The sequence below is a fragment of the Capricornis sumatraensis genome, chromosome 15 (assembly GCF_032405125.1).
Source record: "Capricornis sumatraensis isolate serow.1 chromosome 15, serow.2, whole genome shotgun sequence".
Taxonomy (NCBI): Eukaryota; Metazoa; Chordata; class Mammalia; order Artiodactyla; family Bovidae; genus Capricornis; species Capricornis sumatraensis.
In genome coordinates this window covers 5,231,873-5,250,919 of record NC_091083.1, presented here as the reverse complement: position 1 = coordinate 5,250,919, position 19,047 = coordinate 5,231,873, and the positions used below count along the sequence as shown (strand labels likewise).

The 19,047-nt window shown below is 38.5% G+C and overlaps 1 protein-coding gene across 1 annotated transcript in view; it reads right to left on the bottom strand.

Annotated features, from left to right (window-relative positions):
- Positions 1 to 19,047, bottom strand: part of PLCB1 (phospholipase C beta 1) — an 854,775-nt gene that overhangs the window by 129,880 nt on the left and 705,848 nt on the right. Inside the window, exons 24-25 of the mRNA XM_068987480.1 lie at positions 4,363 to 4,495; positions 2,438 to 2,491 (exon numbers count right to left, since the gene is read on the bottom strand). Of these exons, the coding sequence (XP_068843581.1) occupies positions 2,438 to 2,491; positions 4,363 to 4,495 (187 nt within the window). The remainder of the gene's footprint in view (positions 1 to 2,437; positions 2,492 to 4,362; positions 4,496 to 19,047) is intronic.

Sequence of the window (19,047 nt, the reverse complement as noted above, 5' to 3'; positions counted from 1 at the left end):
CAGTTTTCAAAAGCAGAGGAAGTTCTGAGCTGTTAGCAACCATCGTTCACTACAGCTGGGAACTGGGTGCACCAGACGGTAGAAGCAACTTGGGTGGGCACCAAAAGGATTCACTTTAAGGATCACACAATGTCTATTTCTTAAGGTTGTTATGGTGATGATGAAATGAAAGAATTAATGCAGTTTTTTAACAGTTTCTCGCTTAACAAATGTTTGCACAGGTTCTTGAACACCATTTCTCAGGGCCACTATTCACAGGATGGACATGGTAGGTTTGTATGTTTCTCACAACATTGCTCCAGTATAAATTAGTAAGATGAAGGAAGGTCCTTACTGTGATTTGCCCAAACGCACCATGAGGTTAGTGGTAGCTTACATGACTACATAGTATTTTATTTAATGCTAAGAAAACACTTAATGGGACAGAGCTCGATCTTAAAACAGTCTGCATTTTATTGATTTATTTAATCAATTTTAGAATATGCACTTAAAAATATGTTAATATTTCTAAAACTAAGATGCATCATATAGTCAATGGATAGTCACAATTTGTTGGTGCTTTTCCTTTTTGGCACTCCATGAGTAACGGGATACCTGAAAATGGATGGTGCCTTAAATTCAATGAATTATCATTTATTTAGACCTAGATTAAGTCATGGTTCACATGTTTCCAATCCTTGCATGTGAACTTTCCACTTCTGGGAACAAAAATAAGTTATTATAAATATTTAGCAGTGTCAAGAGATTCAGATATAATATATGCCATGAATAACAACAGACCTAAATAGGAAATGGAATGTCTAGTGGATAAACATTGATATCAGAGTAATAATTTATGTTCTTAAATGCTAAGGTCTTTAAGGAATTGAAATATGCTTCCCTTTTAATAATGGATCTATTCTCCTGACATTCAATTCCTTTTGAGAAGGAGGCCAGGGAGAGAAACAGGTCCATTTGTTTAACGGTTTCCCTCAGGCCCGAGTGGACTCATTATGGTTGCATAATGACTTATTATGTTAAAATTTATAATCCTAAGGAATCGCTGCTGTTTTGGTGACATATTCAACCCCACTTCTTTAAAAAATGATGTGCAATGTGTCAGCTATGGCAAGTTTAGGGACAAGGTTCCAGGTGTTCTAACGTATGATTAAAAACAATCCCACTGAAAGTACTATTTTTTAAAAAATCTGTGGATAAAAGGCTACTTTTTGAATATGTCCTTGAACATAAAGAAAATGTCCATTTATATAAGGAAATACATAGCACTCATAAGCAAACCACCCTGATATAATCACTGCTAATATATCAATACAAATACCCACTTTTCATCTACACATTTGTATATTTTTAAATAATATTGCAATCATGCTCCGATTTAATTTTTTCTCTTGTTTCATGTGCGAACATTTTATTGTTTCTCATGGAAGGAAGTCTATAAACACGTTTTCTTTTCATACATCACTAAAATAATTTTTGATGCATATTTTATGGGTTATTTTGTTGAAATCATAAATACACATTCCTTTCAATTTTCACAAAGTGAACAGGCTTCTATAGCCACCACTTAGACCCAAATCAGGATACTATCTGACCCCAGAGGCCTCTTTGTGACTCCTGCCCTTGCACCCACCCTCCATGTAGAATCCAAACCCTTGTTTCTAAGGACACAAATCACTGTTGCCTGTTTTTGAACTTTATGTAGCTGGGATCATAAAGAATGTGCCCTTTTGTGCCTGTCCTCCCTTCTCCAACACTATGCTTATAAATTTTATCCATGTAGTTCTGTGTAATTGTAGTTTACAGCTACAGATGAATCCTATTTTATTCTGTCACTAAACCATAATTTATTTCTCCACGCTCTTGGTTATGGATATTTGGGTTGTTTACGGTTTGGGCTTCTGACCCGTAGTTCTGCTTTGGTGTACATTTCTGTTGTATATCGGGCCAGCATGCTACATTCTGCTACACACTGCTCACTTTATTAAAGAAAGCTCATACCAATTTTAGTCCTACTAGTTTAAGAAACTTACTGACTATAAAGTAGTTCCAAACTGTATCATCATTCTTAAACACTGTGTATTCTATGGTCAAAAATAGTCCATATTCTGCATTTCTAAAACATGCTTTATTGTGGGTACTTCAGGAAGACTGCATTCCTGTTCATTGGGTCACATTCCCAACATGAAACTCTTCCTTGATTCCAAAATATATGAAAATATGTTATTTTTTATATCAATAAGGTCCTATCTGCCAAGTATGGTTACGTCTCTGTGATTACATTATGTAACATGAGTTGAACCAGGATATATCTGTAGATGGTTTTAGAAAAGAAATACCAATCATGTTATATTTCAAAGATAAAATTTCCTCCCCTCTAAATACTTACACTGTGTAATATTCAGGTGTCTAAATCCTTAGAGGGGAAGATGGTATTTACCTGTTAAAACGCTCTGAATAAGATCTTCTGTCTTGGCAGGTGCCTTTACAGAACCTAAAATAAAAAGACAAAATAAATAGCCTCCTATAACTTTTAAAATTATCTTCTTCCTGTAAAACAACGTTTGGCTCTGGTCTCTAAGTTTCTTTATTACAGATTACAAATTCCTGAAGACAATTATCCTAAAAACATTCTAAGAAATGTCTTCATTTTGTAATTTTGGGTCAAACAAGTTAAATGTGAACCTATATGCTCCACTTATAGAGAGAAAGGACATCTCTCCACTTTGAATCAAAACTGTCAACAAATTCGGTTTTGACAATGCTACTGCCACCTTCTGGCAAAATCAGGAGTGACAAGTGGTCCTTTACAAAGACCACTGGTAGGTCAGCAGGCAGGAACAAAGTTGCAGGCAAGACCTACTGGGTGCCAAAGTCACTGGTCAAAAGTTTAAGGAGAAACAGGATAGTCTCATGGTCTTAAAGTCTCTCCCCCAAGATATTTATTAACTATAAAGGGGAAAAGTACAACTCTAAGTGGAGGAATCAGGCAGGTGGCACCTTAATCAAGTGACCCAACATGAGGTACAGCAACATCAGGTGTTCCTGACATGATGCTCTGAGAACAGCATCGCTTCTGTGACATTCCTGTCACAAACGCACACCTCCAATCTAACCGTGAGAAAACATTGGGCCAATCCAAATTGAGGGGTCGTCTGCAGAATAACGGACCAGTACTCTAAAAGTGCACAGGGCATGGAAAAATGAACAGACTGAGGGACTGTTACAGATTCAAAGAGGCTAAGGACACATGACAATTAATATAGTGTGGGATCCTGAGTTGGAACCTGGAACAATAAAGACAGTAGTGGAAGGCAGGTGAAGTTCAAAGTCTATGGTTTAATTCAAGGCATTATGCCAATGCTAATTTCCTGGTCTGACTCTGACCGATGTTAACACCAGAGAAAAGGGATCCATTTTTGTAATGTATTCTGTGTTATTTTAAAAATGATTCTGTAAGTCAAATGATTCTAAAACACCCAGTTAAAAAAATCAAATGCTAAAATACTAAGTTTTCTCTTACTCTCAAAAGCACAAGATTATTCGCTATTTAAATGACTTATTCATATTCTAGAAACACACAGTGTTTGTGTTTGGTACATAAAATCTCCATTTGAAAATATCACGTCTTCTTTACACTTAAGTCACTCCTTAATATTGTTAATCTCAACAACCTCTTTTCTTAAGTGGCCTCAGTAGGAGCAAGGAGCTAAAGGGAAGAATTTTAGGATCATGGAGAATGGTGTCAGTTTTGCCTTCACTCTTCATTAGCAACGTGGCCTTCAAGAAGTAACTTATTTCTGCAATTTAAACCTGCAATTTATTCATCTGTACTGTGGGGACGATGGTGGAATCAGCCCTCAGAGGCCTGCTCTGAGAGTGAAATGAGATAATCCATGTGAAGGGCTGAGCACGCTCAGCACGTGGTTGGCACTTAAAATTAGTGAAAAGAGAGTTGGAGAGACGGGAAGGAATTCTTGGTAGAGACTTAATTTAGTGAAGCAGAACTAAGAATGTGCTTCTAAAGCATAAAGTACAAGGTGTTTGAAGAACCCCTCACACACCCTGCCAGCAGATGGACCAACATCCATCACTAAATGAAGACATGGGGAATCTGGGTGATATTTTGTTTTGGTTTCACAAGCTACCAGCAGAGCTAGATGAGCACTTACGAGTCCTTCTTTCTTTCGTCCCTCCCTTCCTTCCTTCTGTTATTCATCCCTCAGCAAACATTTCTGGACTGCCTCCTGAGCCCATGTGTCTCCCTCGCCTGATGATGCTAACTCAGTCATGCTGCCCGCTTTTAGTGTGGACAAACTAGAGGCTGCTGGTTACGTAGTGCAGCTCTTTCCTCGGAATGTTTACCTGGAGCCGGTTGGCTGTGCAGAGCCTGGGAGGGTGGTTTGGGTGTCAGGGACGTCGTGTGATTCACACCGTTTTCTGCTGGAGTTGGCCTGGCTTCACTCGGAGCTTCTGATGGTGCTTCCCCAGGATCAGCCTAAAATAATAGACATATTTTCATTTTCCACACTTCTTACTGTTCTTTTGAAACCCACAAAGTTACATTTGATGCCATTTCCAAAACTCATTTGGACTCTGAAATATCACATTTGAAACTGTGGAAAGCAGGGTAAAAACAGCATGGTTTTGAACCATGATTGTGGTAGGTTAATTGTATTAAAGTCCCAATATCTGTGCCTTCCTGTGTTCTGGCCCTTGAGTGTGTCATCCCACATGACAGTGGAATTGAGCATGTGATTTGCTTTGGTCAGATGAAAGCGTAGCAAACTTAATGTAAGCAATGGATTGAAAAGCCACGTGCAAATGTTCCTTCTCTTTCTCAGACTCCTGCTATAGCCATGGAGCATGAGAATCCACGTGAAGGTGACTGAGTCACATAGGCAAGGACATCCTGGACCAGGCAGCCCCAAGCTGACCATGGAAACTTAAGTGAGTCCAGCTCAGATGAGCGGAGACTAGTCCAGATCAACAGAACTGCGCGCTAACCAAATGACTCATGAACAATAATAAGCAGTTGATGTTGTAAGCCACTAAATTGGAGGACTATTTGTTATGCAGCAGTAACCAATTGACAGTGGTTATAAGCATTGATTTTAGAGTCAGACTTATTTGGGCTATCAGGCCCTGCCACTTATTAATGGTGTGATATTGAGCAAGTCACTTAACTGTCTGCCACTCATTTTTCTCATGTTTATTGATGAGGATATGTATTGGACTGGCCAAAAAGTTCATTTGCATTTTTTGAAACACCTTACAAAAAAAACTCAAACTTTTTGGCCAACTCAATATGTACTGGGGATTATAATATTATCTACACTGTAATGTTGTTTAGAGAATCAAATAAGTTACTATTTATAAAGTGCTTAGAATAATTCCTGGCATGGAGCATATATGTGCATGTTAAAGAGACAAAACATTTAAGCTTGTACAACACTACTAATGGATAATAGTAACAAATACATTAACACCTATGAAATCTCGAGACTTCCCTGGTGGCTCAGACGGTCTGTCTACAATGTAGGAGACCTGGGTTCAATCCCTGGGTGGGGAAGATCTCCTAGAGAAGGCAATGGCACCCCACTCCAGTATTCTTGCCTGGAAAATCCCATGGATGGAGGAGCCTGGTAGGCTATAGTCCACAGGGTTGCAAAGAGTCGGACATGACTGAGTGACTTCACTTTCACTTTCTATGAAATCTCTACTGCATTCCCTATAGCGGCTAGGCTGCTATGCACTGTGTAGAGCAAACATTTAATGTTTGATGAATAAATGTTGATCTTAATAAAACAGTTGCCTCCATAATTATATACCATCTCAGTGGTGCTTTCTGGGGTTCTACAATTCTTTTCTCAGAATTACCTTCTGAGCTCAGGGCAGATTTTCCTGACAATGAGGCTACCCTAATGCTCTACTTTGTAGTATCATTAAAAATATAATTAGGAAATGGCCAGAAGTCATTTGGAGCCCAATGTTATGATATTTTGTCATGTAATTACAGAAAGCAGGTTGTCTTACAATAGCATTTTTAGAAAATGTAAGATGAGAATGAAAATAATTACTCTCATTGTAACAAGTGGCTTTTTAAAATTTATTTTAATTGGAGGCTAATTACTTTACAATACTGTAATGGTTTTTGCCATACAAGTGGCTTTTAATCTGTCCCCCAAAGCATCTTTAAAACATGCTCCAACACTGCTTTTGGTGATGGATGGCGAACTTATTTTAATTCAGTGAACAATCCCTGTTTACCTACCACAGCCTGCTCTGCTCAGAGCTGTGACGCTGAGATGCAAGAGATGTGCTGGGGTCAGTGGTGATGATGGGGCAGGGAGACAAGAACCTAGGCCTGTGGAACTCATGATACAGAACGCTGGCTTCTGAAAGACAGCTGCTCCAAATGGGGAAGTTCTGGTGTGTTTGTGTTATTCAGTTACATCCATCAGGAAAATTCTCATTAGAATCATGATGCTCAGGAGGGGATTGCATATTTTTTGTTCAGCAAGAGACTGCAACCTGAAGGATTATGGTTCCACTAGAGTGCATGGAAATGCTAAGTGTTGCCAGATTTTAAAATGAAGGCGATTATACCTTAATAAAATGGATTTCCTACTTCACTTGAAAAATCATGTAGGGCACCACTGGACCTGCAATGTCAATCTGGGTGAGAACAGAGGAGTTTCTGCTCCTTTAGCACAATTCCATCTTACTCATTTACCTGCCTTGGTCCTGTAGTCACTGGGTTTGCAGGAGACACTTGAGAAGAATGAACTATCAGAGATGTTTGACCACAAAATTCCTAGAGAAAGTGTATTTACATTGCACAGAAGAGAGCTGAAGTAAAGGGAGTGCTGGAAAGAGGACTGGGTCATCAGCAAAGTTACCCCCAGCTTTGTCCTCTGGCTTGAATACTGAGAGGGAAACTCTTCCGCCTCCCACTTGTAGGGAGTCTCCACAGTCATCAAACTCAGCCACCTGGGAAGTAGAGACAGAAGGTGCTCTGTTCCATGGGCAATCTGGAACCCATTTACATCTGGGCAGGTTTCTGGAACCATGTGGGAATAAACGATTTTTTCCGGTATGACAGCTGGCTGATACCAGCCGTCTGGAGGAAGACAGGGAAGAGGACAATTTTGATGGAGCAAAGAATGGAGGTGGTGGAAAGTCGGTTTCCATGAAGGCAATCATGTGTGGCTACTTTTTGGCAATTAGGAGGAGTGTCAGGGGGCACTCAGGCTGGAGGCATATTCAAAATGAACGCAGAAGGCTATTTCACCTATATGCAGTTTGCAAGTATTCCATGGAGATGTGTGCCCTTGGGAAATCAAGTTCAATCATTAACTCTAGTAGAGATGCAGGAAATAGAAACCTCTGCTTATCAAGGGTGTGTCCAAAGCCCTTACGTTCCAGAAATTGATATAATGTATGAATTCAAAGACATTTTTTAAAAAGCAGATACATGTTGGCTTTCCCTTAAGAATCCACCTTGCAATGGAAGGGACACTGGTTGGATCCCTGATCTAGGAAGATTTCATATTCCTTGGAGCAACTAAGCCTGTGCACCGCAATGACTGAGCTCACGCGCCCAGGAGCCGGTGCTCTGGGGAAGCCACCGCAGTGGGTCCCAGACACAGGACAACGAAGCGAAGCCCCCACCCCTTGCAACTAGAGAAAGCCCGTGTGCAACAAGGAAGACCCAGCACAGCTGAAAAATAAACAGATTTTTTTTAAAAAAGCAGATTAACGTTGAGGAACTATAACTGACAAAAACTTTGTAGTTAAACTGAGGATCAAGAGACCGTCAAAGCCTGGAGCTGGATTTAGGGCAAGCTCTGGATAAACGCTTGGTCCGGGGGTCCTGCTCCAGGCAGGGCAGGCTGCATCGCATACATAATCCCAGGGTCACGTGGGGCCCCTCGCATGTAACAAGCAGTTGATAGAAATGATGGAAATGAGCAAAGCAGACGAGATGGAATGCCACAGGCCAAAGCGAGGCTGTGCCGAGACCTGGAGAAGGAGCCGCTTAGAGCAGAGACTGCTCTCAGCCCGGGCTTCCAGGAAAGTTGGAAAACTGCATTTTTGTCAGGTGTCTCCCATTTTAAAACCACCGAGAAGCCAAACAAAGCTCATCCTCAGAGTGCCTTTGGATGAGAAGCTGCGCACCTGGGCCCTGAGCTCAGAGGAGAGAGCTCGCCCAGATTTCAATCGTCGGAGTCAGCTGTGGGCCCACACGACGGCTGGAAACCGAGTGGGCGGGGCCACCTGCCTGCGGTCCCCGCCCACTTTCCTCATGGGGCCAGCAAAAGGCAGAACACTGAACGCTAAGGACTCGAGGCCCCTTGTGTAGACTTACTCTGGTCAGAGACCTCTTAGGGTTTCCTGGAAACTGATTATAAGCTTAGTGAGAATTTATAGTGGCATAAGCATCAAACTGATGCTTAAAATATGTTGCTAACGAAGGGCAGTATATACAGATTTGAATTGGTATCTCCCTGATGAAGACTGACCGTAGAAGCGACTGTAGATCACCGTGTGCCAGACAATGTCACACATGCCAGCTTCATCTCAGCCAGCAGGGGAGGCAGTTCAACTCCATCAGACGGCAGAGATTAGTTTTTCAGTCGCTCAGTCGTGTCCGACTCTGCGATCCCGTGGGCTGAAGCACGCAGGCTTCCCTGTCCTTCACCATCTCCCAGAGCTTGCTCAAACCATCAGGGGCATTCAGTTCAGTTCAGTTCATTTCAGTCGTTCAGTCGTGTCCGACTCTTTGCGGTTCCATGAATCGCAGCACGCCAGGCTTCCCTGTCCATCACCATCTCCCGGAGTTCACTCAAACTCACGTTCATCGAGTCGGTGATGCCATCCAGCCATCTCATCCTCTGTCGTCCCCCTTTCCTCCTGCCCCCAATCCCTCCCAGCATCAGAGTCTTTTCCAATGAGTCAACCCGTCGCATGAGGTGGCCGAAGTACTGGAGTTTCAGCTTTAGCATCATTCCTTCCAAAGAACACCCAGGGCTGATGTCCTTTAGAATGGACTGGTTGGATCTCCTTGCAGTCCAAGGGACTCTCAAGAGTCTTCTCCAACACCACAGTTCAAAAGCATCAATTCGTTGGCACTCAGCTTTCTTCACAGTCCAACTGTCGCATCCATACATGACCACTGGGAAAACCATAGCCTTGACTAGATGGACCTTTGTTGGCAAAGTAATGTCTCTGCTTTTCAATATGCTATCTAGGTTGGTCATAGTAAGTGTCTTTATTAAGACTTTGTTAAAAGTCATTAGTAACTTGCTGGAAGCCACACTGTTAACAGGGACATTAATGTTTGAATATATGTTACAGTCTAAAGTCTAGGTTTTTCTACTGCATTAGTTCACCCTCTATTCTGACAAGAGCAACTTAAGCAACCATAATAGTAACTTACTCTATTGATGAGATACAGAGATGTAATAATGTAAACATTATTCTCAAAGAGCTTACTCTGTTGCACTAAAAAATCATTTGTGTATTAAAAATGAGTTAAATAAAGCAGCTAAACACAAGAATTGGGGGGACCCCAATAAAATACTATAATTTCTAATATCATTGAAAGGTTTAATAATTCACATGAGATGAAGTGCAAAAACCAGATCCCTTGCTCCACTCACAAGCATAAGTGGAAGGCAATACTTGTGACTTTATTTCTCTCCAGTGCAAATCTTCTTTTTCATGAGTTAGAATGAAATAAACCTGCAATCCTTTCTCATTGCACTGGAAATTACAATAGCAACAAAAGAACTAGAAATATTTTCTCAATTTAATGACAGGACTCTTGGGATCCAATGAAATTTTCAAGGAAAGAAGTTTCAGAAGTTTATTTCAGTTGCAGTAAATTTTGCTTAGGTGAGTAGAGAAAAATGAGTTACAGCTCCAGTGGCCAAGTGGAAGCATTACACTATTTTTCTTTAAAAACATGAAATAGTAGATGTTTTTAAAGCCAAGATTTTATAAAAAATATTTTTATCCTTCCTATTTCCAATATGAACAGAAAAACCTTAAAATATAACATAAGTGGATCAGCAAGAAATATAACTAGAAAGACCATTTTCACAAGTTTTAGAGAAGGAGGAAAGGCTATGTGGAATGTTAGCTAAAAAGACTTCAGTCCCAGGCATTAAAAATTGGGTCTGATGATGAAGCAATAGAGAACTAGGATTTAGGGAATTTAGTGAGGAGGTTCTTATGGTAAAGTAAAAGGTTTTCCAAATAGCAGATGTGTGACTGGGCTATTGGTGGTGTTGGGGTTCTGCCTGAGTCATCTAAAAATACAAAAGTAATTAGCCTCTAATTAAAATAAATCAATTAATTAAAAAAATTAAAAAAAAAAACACAGTGCCTTCCATGTCATTGTTAGGATAATACTATCTTCATTTGGATGCCAGATGGGTGACGGCAAGGGCAAAGTCATTAGTGTCTCCAGAATATTCAGGTCAAGGCTCATAATTTCACCATGTAGAGATCTAGTCCACTCAGGATTAATTCAGGCAGTGGAAGTGGCTACATCAAAACCAGCCTTTCCCTTAACAAAGAGCTTTCTTAAATACATCTACAATTGGTATCTTAAGTTTATATTACCTGAGTGAAATTAGATTATGTATCTGCCCTACATTTCTGTACCCTAATGTATATGTTCTAAAGCACTGAGGGATGATGTATGTTAATATTTGCAGCCTACTTTTAAATGCATCAAAAGTCAGATGGAGTAGTGAAAGAATAGAGGGGTTATATATGTGATCTATATATCCACATATAGATGGATATATATGTGATAAAGAAAATGCATCAAAATTGGAATTGTGGAATCCAGGTGATTGATATATGGGCGCTTTTTGTATAATTCTCTCAACATTAGTGCATGTTTGAAAATCTTTAATATGTTATGACAAAGACCCTATCTTTTTAAGAGTCCACCAGAGTGAGTTAGAAGCAAAACACAGCTTTAAGGAGCTGAGTAAATTCATTTGTTGACTTCAATTTTTGTCATCATATGTGTCATCATCACACAAGAAATCATCAGCATTTACGAGGTATCTCTTTGTTGAAGCCTTAGTGACAGCTGCAAGTTACATGCATATGGGTGAATTTTAATTAAAGTCAGTTTCTTTCTCCAGACTGTAAGGACTATAAAAGCATCTGATTTTTCTAATAATTATATCTCTATATTGCCCAGTATGGAAACTGACACAGTGTGTTAAAAAAAACAACTTTTATTAAAATGAATGCATGAAGAAATCCAGTTTGTTTCCTCCTCGTGTATAATCAATAAATGAAGTATTAGTGACAGAGTCCTGAAATTAAAGAACCACTTAAATGTTATGATAAAAAGATATTTTTTGAATGAATGAATCAATAGGTGAAAAATATGAAGATGCTGCTCTTCCTGTTGTCTGTGGTTGGAGAATCTGCATTAATTCATAGTTGCAATAATTTATTTAAGAGGAGATTAAATGGTGACAGGACATACCTCTGCTGAGTATTTTGTGTTGCATATGTTATTATTTTTACCAAATTTAATTTATTGGAAATATTCTGATATAGTCTCCAAAGAAATCAGCCGAAACAAACTCTTTGAGTCAGGCAGAAATCATGGATTTCTCCTTTAAAGAAGTCGTGGACCAACCACCTTTCACATTCATTTTTTTGTGTCTTTCATATTAATTAAGCGAAATCATTTGGCAATGACTATGGCCTATCACTCACAGAACATATTCTGGCTCTGTAATGACATAGAGGGTGGGATGGGGTGTGTGGAAGGGAGACATGTGTATGCTTGTGGCTGATTCACATTGTTGTATGCCAGCAGCCAACACAGCGTTGTGAAACCAGTATCCCCCAATTACAAAAAAAGAACAGATTCTGGACAATTCCCCAAGAAGAGTTTTTCCTGTCACCCTTCCCAGTTTCCAGACGACACTTGAGAATGCATAGAATTCTTGACTTTGTAATTTCATTTTGATTCTATGTGGGGAGAGCCATGTGCTTGAGAGACAGACGTAGGGCTCCAAGCCGATGGTTCTCAATGTGTGGCCCCTGGACCGGCAGTGTTAGCATTGCTGCAAACTTGTCAGAATGCCAGTTCTTGGTCAATCCCAGATCTGCTGAACCAGAAACTCTGGGGGCAGGCCCAGTAATCTGTGTTTCTAGGAGCCATCCAGGTGATCCTGATTCACAATAATACTAAAGTCTGAGAGCTCTACTACTCAAAGTATGGTCCATTGCGGCACCGGCATCACCTGGAAGCTTCTCAGAAATGCAGAATTTTGTGCCCTGCTCCAGACCTATTAAATCTGAATTTTCATGATAGCAAGATCTGTATGCAGATTAAAATTTGAGAAGCTTTGCTCTAAAGCAGAATGAAAAATTGTCATTTTTTAAAAAAAAATTAGTGCCAAATTCTTAACTAGTGGATAAAGTGTCAAGCTTCCATCTTGGAAAACTTAAATGACATCCAATGCCTTATTGAGTTTAAACACTATAACTTTTTGAGAGCACCACCTTGGACTTTTTGCTATTGGATTATTTTACTGCCGAAATTCACACCAGACCACAGGATATTTTTTGTCTTGAATAATTAAACCATTGAAGATGCCCACTGTGCCACACACAGAACTAAGAACTAAATGGTTTTAGATAAATTTCAGCTCCCTTATAAGGGCATGGGTGAGAAAACTAAAAAAGTAGGCCTCTTGGAATAACTGAAATTTGAGTATTAGCAAATAGCTTTCTCTTTCAACATTAAAAGGTCGTGAAGACCACTCACACACTTCACCTGTATCATGCACATACACATGATGGCGGCTAGCAGGCAGTGTACAAATTAACCTAACAGATCCCACATATATAAACCTAACTCTTTGAAGAGTTAAGTGCTAATAGTATCCAGTGATTTAAAGGAAGAAATCTTAACATTTGATTCAACAGGAAACTGAATTCAAAGTATTACTATTTAAGGTAAATGTCTTATATTCTGTGCTCAGTCTTCCAGGTGACCTGCTCAAGGGTCCAGAAAGATGAATAAGGGCTAGTCCTTATTAAAGGTTAGTAGAAAACTACAGTTTTGTTATTGAGGTAGTGCGAATGTGGTGTAGTGTTGACCTTTGCTACTCAAGGTGTGAGCCACGCAACGATGCTATCCCATCAGCTAGGGCTTGTCAGAGATGCCGAGGCTCACGTCCTAGCCCAGACACACTAAATCAGGGTCAGCATGTTGTCATGATGCCCTGGCCTGCACATAAACTTCCAGCAGTGTTGATGTAGAACATGAGTTCTGGAGCCAGATTGCTTGGATTTCAATCTCAGTTTTGCTCCTTAGTATTTGGGTGGCACTGGGCAAGGAATAGAATTAGTCAGTGCCTCAGTTTCTTCATCTGTTAAATAGGAATAATAATAATCATTAAGAAATATGAACATTTTAGGACTTAATGTGTGTTAACAGATGAAAAGGCTCAGAATGGTGCCAAGTTCACAGTAAACACTCAGTAAAATATTTCTTCACTCCTTGTGCTAAAAAGAAGTCATGTTCAAATAGTGCATTTGGAATATCACATACTATTTTGCAGTCAAGGCACTGGATACTTACTTTATTTTCTTTATTCTATTATTTTGAAAAATAGAAAATAAAAGTGCTACTGATATCTCATTAGTGATGTTCCTCAGTTATGTCTGAGACTCTTTGTGACCCCGAGGACTGTAGCCTACCACGCTCCTCTGTCCATAGGATTCTCCAGGCAAGAGTACTAGAGTGGGTTGCCATTTCCTTCTCCAGAGGATCTTCCTGACCCAGGGATTAAACCCAGGTCTTCTGCATTGTAGGCAGACACTTTACCATCTGAGCTCATTAGTCATCTCTAACAACCACATTAAACTGGTAGAGCTGTGGAAAATTTATCTTTAATTAAGAACTTTTGTAAAGGAATACTATACATTCATAGAAAATGTGCTAGAATGATGACCACCAAAAATGTTAACCTGATCTGCAAGATTACTGAGAGGACTTTTTGTTTCTTTATTATGTTTTAAAATTTTTATACACCATTTTTTTTAGAGAAGTAACTAAAAATATTATAAAGCCTTAGTAATGACTCAGATTAAGTAACTTTCTCCGACTTTACTCACCCAAAATCCTGATTTATGACTTTAAAAGAGACAAAATAAATTCAGCAACTCAAATCTATTATTCCTTAATTTCCAATTATATACTGGAATTATATATATATATGTAACTATATATATATTTTTCACATGATCTGAAACAAATATCTATTATTCAAAGCAATGGGGGAATTTTAAAATTTCCTACTCTTTTGGTTTGCCAATTACTTATGAAGATAATTTATTAGACTATTACAATTCTGGGAATATTTTATAGTTCAATAATGTCTTTCATTTTCAAATAGAAATGACCTTTATAACTACCAAGTTAAAAGGATTATACTAAAAAAGTCTTTGCTGCTAAAATAGTGTCTCCAGTGTCTGCCATGTCCTAGATAGAATTTTCTTTTGAGAAAACCATAGTTCTTTTCAGTGGCCTCGTTCAAACAAACTTACATTATTACAAGACAGGATAAAGGGCATGCTGGTGTTCAAAGGTGTGAAATGCCATTTTTCTCCCAGCATTATATGGTAAGGGCAAGTAATTTTTTTTCTTGAGCTTTAGAAATGAGGTCAGTTAAGGGTTCAGACATTTCAAAGGAAAAAATAAATGTATTTTCTACAGGACCATATAAAATTTATGCAATTCAATGTGAAATTTATGCGATTCAATGTTTCTGAAATTATTTCTAAAACTGAAAATGTTCAAATACTATTTGCGTGTAACCAACAGTATACATTTACTGAAAATCCTTATGACCATCATTTTAGACGAGAAACAAAAGTAATGTTGACCTAAAATTCTACTTCTGTATTTTTGTATCCATTACTGTTACATTCTCCACAAATAGCTTTTATTTTTTCAAAAAATCAAAGTATAGTTGATTTACAATGTTGTGTTAGTTTCAGGTTTACAGTAAAGCATTCAATTATATATATATATATATATATTTAAGATTCTTTTCCATTATAGGCTGTCACAGTTCTGTTTGCTATGTGTGCTGTTTATCTATTTTATATATAGTCGTGTGTATCTGTTAATCCTAAACTCCTAATTTGGCCCTCCTCCCTTTCCCTTTGGTAACCATAAGTTTGTTTTCTACCTCTGTGGGTCTATTTCTGTTTTGTGCATAAGTTCATTTGTATCACTTTTTAGTTAAGTAAGACAGAAAAAAAAAATCACACGATATCACATATACGTGGAATCCAAATAGCTTTTTTATATGCTTTGAAAGAACAGTGACGTAAAAGATCTGCAGTCTCGAAGGCCTTAGGTCTCCTACTCTGCAAAGTGACATTTTTCTCATTAGAGAAATGGTCTCTGTTTCATTACAAGGCTTTTACCTCTATTGCTACATTATATAAGCTGAAACTGGTGGTGTCTTGAAATCTCTTCAAGTCAGAGCTTACTCCTTGGAGAAGATGGCCAATATCTAGGTACAAGTCGATGATATAGAAAGTATTGTTTTGAAATAGTAGCAAAACATAATTTTATCTGAAAATGCTTTCTTTAAATACCTATTTTTTTTAGAAAATAAATTGCATCCAGTTGATTAAAGAGATTCCTGTTTTCTAATTAGAGAAGGCTTAATAGTAATCTAATTATATCTCCATAAATTATCTTTACTGTGAATTATATTTTATGAAATATGTTATTAAGTTAAAGTCAGTAGAAGAGAAAAGAGTTTCAGAGCTTGGAAACCCATTGATATCTAAGGAGAGCCTTTAATTTCATATTGGGGTTTATATGAGCAAAACAAGAAATTCACTGAAATCTCTAGTCTTAATCTTTTCAAAGGCCATCACAAAGAAAAAAAAAACACTATTATTTTTGAAGAAACACTGAAATTAAAGATGTAACTATTGTCAAACATTTAAATTCTAGTTCCCAAACAAACAAAAAAAATCAGAAAGCGTATTCAATCTTTAATTCTAAAACAGCAGCTATTTAGCATTGTGGGATTCCTTATTAGCAGAATTGTACTTGGGATTCTTGTCTGCATGATAAGTTGAGAGGATGTTCTCAGGCGAGAACTGCAGGGAAGTGAGGAAAACAGGCTGAGACAGGGAAACAAGATAAACCCAGAGTGGTTTCAGCTGGAGTCTAGCCTCAGCCTGATCCTATAGCGTGGGGGGTGGGGTGGGGCATGGCAGCTTGAACTGCAGCATTGAAGGGGCCCATCCAGCAGCGAGAGACCTGGGCTGTTATTCTGTATCCGACAGTCACAGGACACAGTCACCTCCTTGAAAGAAGAATCTGCTAGACATCCCCAAGCAAGGCAGTTCCTATCAGCCTAGGCCAGGCTTCTGGAGAAATGTGCGGCTGTGAGCTGTTTTCAGCCCACCCTGCAGCAGCCCTGCAAAGGAACTCTGGGCTGGTACCAGCAAAATCTGCTTAGAGCATGGATGACATGCTTGCTCTCTCTGTGGTCTCTGGACCAGCCAAGCAGTGAGTGCTCAGACTAACTGCTCCAATTCAAGCAGTAGGCCTAACTGGTGGTGTCTTTTTTTTTTAAGTGGTGTTTTTTTATTCATTTTTTTAAAAAATTAATTTATTTATTTAATTGCAGGATAATTACTTTACAATATTGTGATGGTTTTTGCCATACATCAACATGAATTGGGCTTCCCTGGTAGCTCAGCTGGTAAAGAATCTGCCTGCAAAACAAGAGACCCTGGTTCAATTCCTGGATCATGAAGATCCCGGGAGAAGGGATAGGCAACCCACTCCAGTATTCTTGGGCTTCCCTGGTGGCTCAGACAGTAAAGAATCCATCTGCAATGTGGGACACCTGGATTTGATCCCTGGGTTGGGAAGATGCCCTGGAGGAGGGCCTAACAAACTACTCCAGTAGTCTTGCCTGGGGAATCCCCATGCACAGAGGAGCTTGGCAGGCTACAGTCCATGGGGTTGCAAAAAGTTGGACACAACTGAGCGACTAAGCACAGCACAGCAACAACATGAATTGGCCACAGGTATACAAGGAAAAGCTTTACAGACGAGGAAAAGCTAAGTGGCTTTTAACATATGAAAAAGAAACATATGCTAAGCATAGGTGTCAAATACACAACGTTGGAAGTAATTCATGTCTACTGTTGGATGTACTTTTCCAGTAGTGTAAAATTTCCCTATAACTCCATTTTCTGCATACAAAGAAACATATTATTTATGAAACTTTCCAGGCTAACTTTAAATTTCATCAAACAGGACAATATATTTATTGGTTCTATAGAATATGATGCTTGCAGTGTAAATAAGAGCCTGACAAATTTTTATTTTGACATTAGATATTTTTCTTTTATAAAGAATATTTATTTATTTGACATGCAGGATCTTCATTGTGACATGCAAGATCTTTCACTGCATTGCATGGACTCTCTAGTTGTGGCACACAGGCTTACTTGCTCCTCAGATATGTGGGATCTTAGTTTTCTGACCAGAGATAAAACCTGTGTCCCCTGTATTGCAAGGCAGATTCTCGACCACTGGACTACCAGGGAAAACCATATTTTTCTTTTTTTCCTTTCATTTTCTCTCATGTTCAATTAACTCAACATCTTAGATCACAAATTTCTAAAATTCTGTACAAAATATACAAAGAAATAATCATAAATGTGCTAAAAAACATACTTATATGATATTTACTGAAGATCTATTTCAAGTATTAAAGTATTCAAAATATCCAATAATAGAGATTAGAAAGATAATGTGCAACTATGTAATGGAAGATTACAAAGTTATTAAAAGTCATGTCATAGAATATTTTATGACATGGAACTGTTTGCATTAAGTGAAAATAAAAGGTTAAAACACAGATTGTGAATATTATCCCATTATATGAAAAAGTACTAATTGTGCATAAAAAGACTAGCTGCATGTATACCCTATATGTACAGTGTTGGGTGTCCCAGGTGCCACTAGTGGTAAAGAACCCACCTGCCAATGCTAGAGACATAAGAGACATGGGTTCGATCCCTGGGTCGGGAAGATCCCTAAGAGGAGGAAATGGCTACCCACTCCAGTAATCTTGTATGGAGAATCGCATGGACAGAGGAACCTGGCAGGGCTAGAGTCCATAGGGTTGCAAAGAGTCAGACACGACTGAAGTGACTTAGCACACATGTGTGCACGCATGTACAGTGTTATCTCTGTGTGGCTTGGGTGTTTGGATTAAAGGTGATGTATTTGGGATTTTTCATTTCTCATTTCCTTAAAAAATTTTCTGTGACAAGCCTAGGTTTCTTTATTCTTTTGGAATAAGAAAAAGCTGATTTAGTAATATCAACTTGAGTGGACTTGCTATTAAAGTCATCCAATTTTCAAGGTTTTTTCCTATACTGATAATTCTCCAATTTTCTCATCTGTTTCCCTGAATCTATCGTCTGAATATTCAAATGAAATATGAAAATAGCTAGTTTTTATCACTATTTGTAATGTTTATGTCATCCCCAATAATCATGAAATTCTATTTCAGTCTACATGGAAACTTCATATTTTTTCTTAAAATAAACACGTCAAAAATTTTATTCAACTCATTGATTAGTGACTAAGTCAATCAGATGACAAGGCAAATTCACCAGGATTTTGAGGAAGCTTCATATTTTTAAACTTCACTTCTAATATTTCTAGGCCCTTTCTTACTTATTCTTTGCATTGTGACATCTAATTTAGAATAACACACCAATTATTTTGGGAATATATATTATAATACATAAATATACAGCAAGAATAGTTGCCACTTTGCAGCCTATACTACACAACAGGTACTGTGTTAAGTAACTTTGGTACTGTAGGAAATCACAAAAGCACTTTGAAATCCCTGTACTTTAAAGACAAAAGAAAACAACAAATGACTTGATGATCAACTTCTTTTCTACATGTTTTATTCACCTTTAATCAAC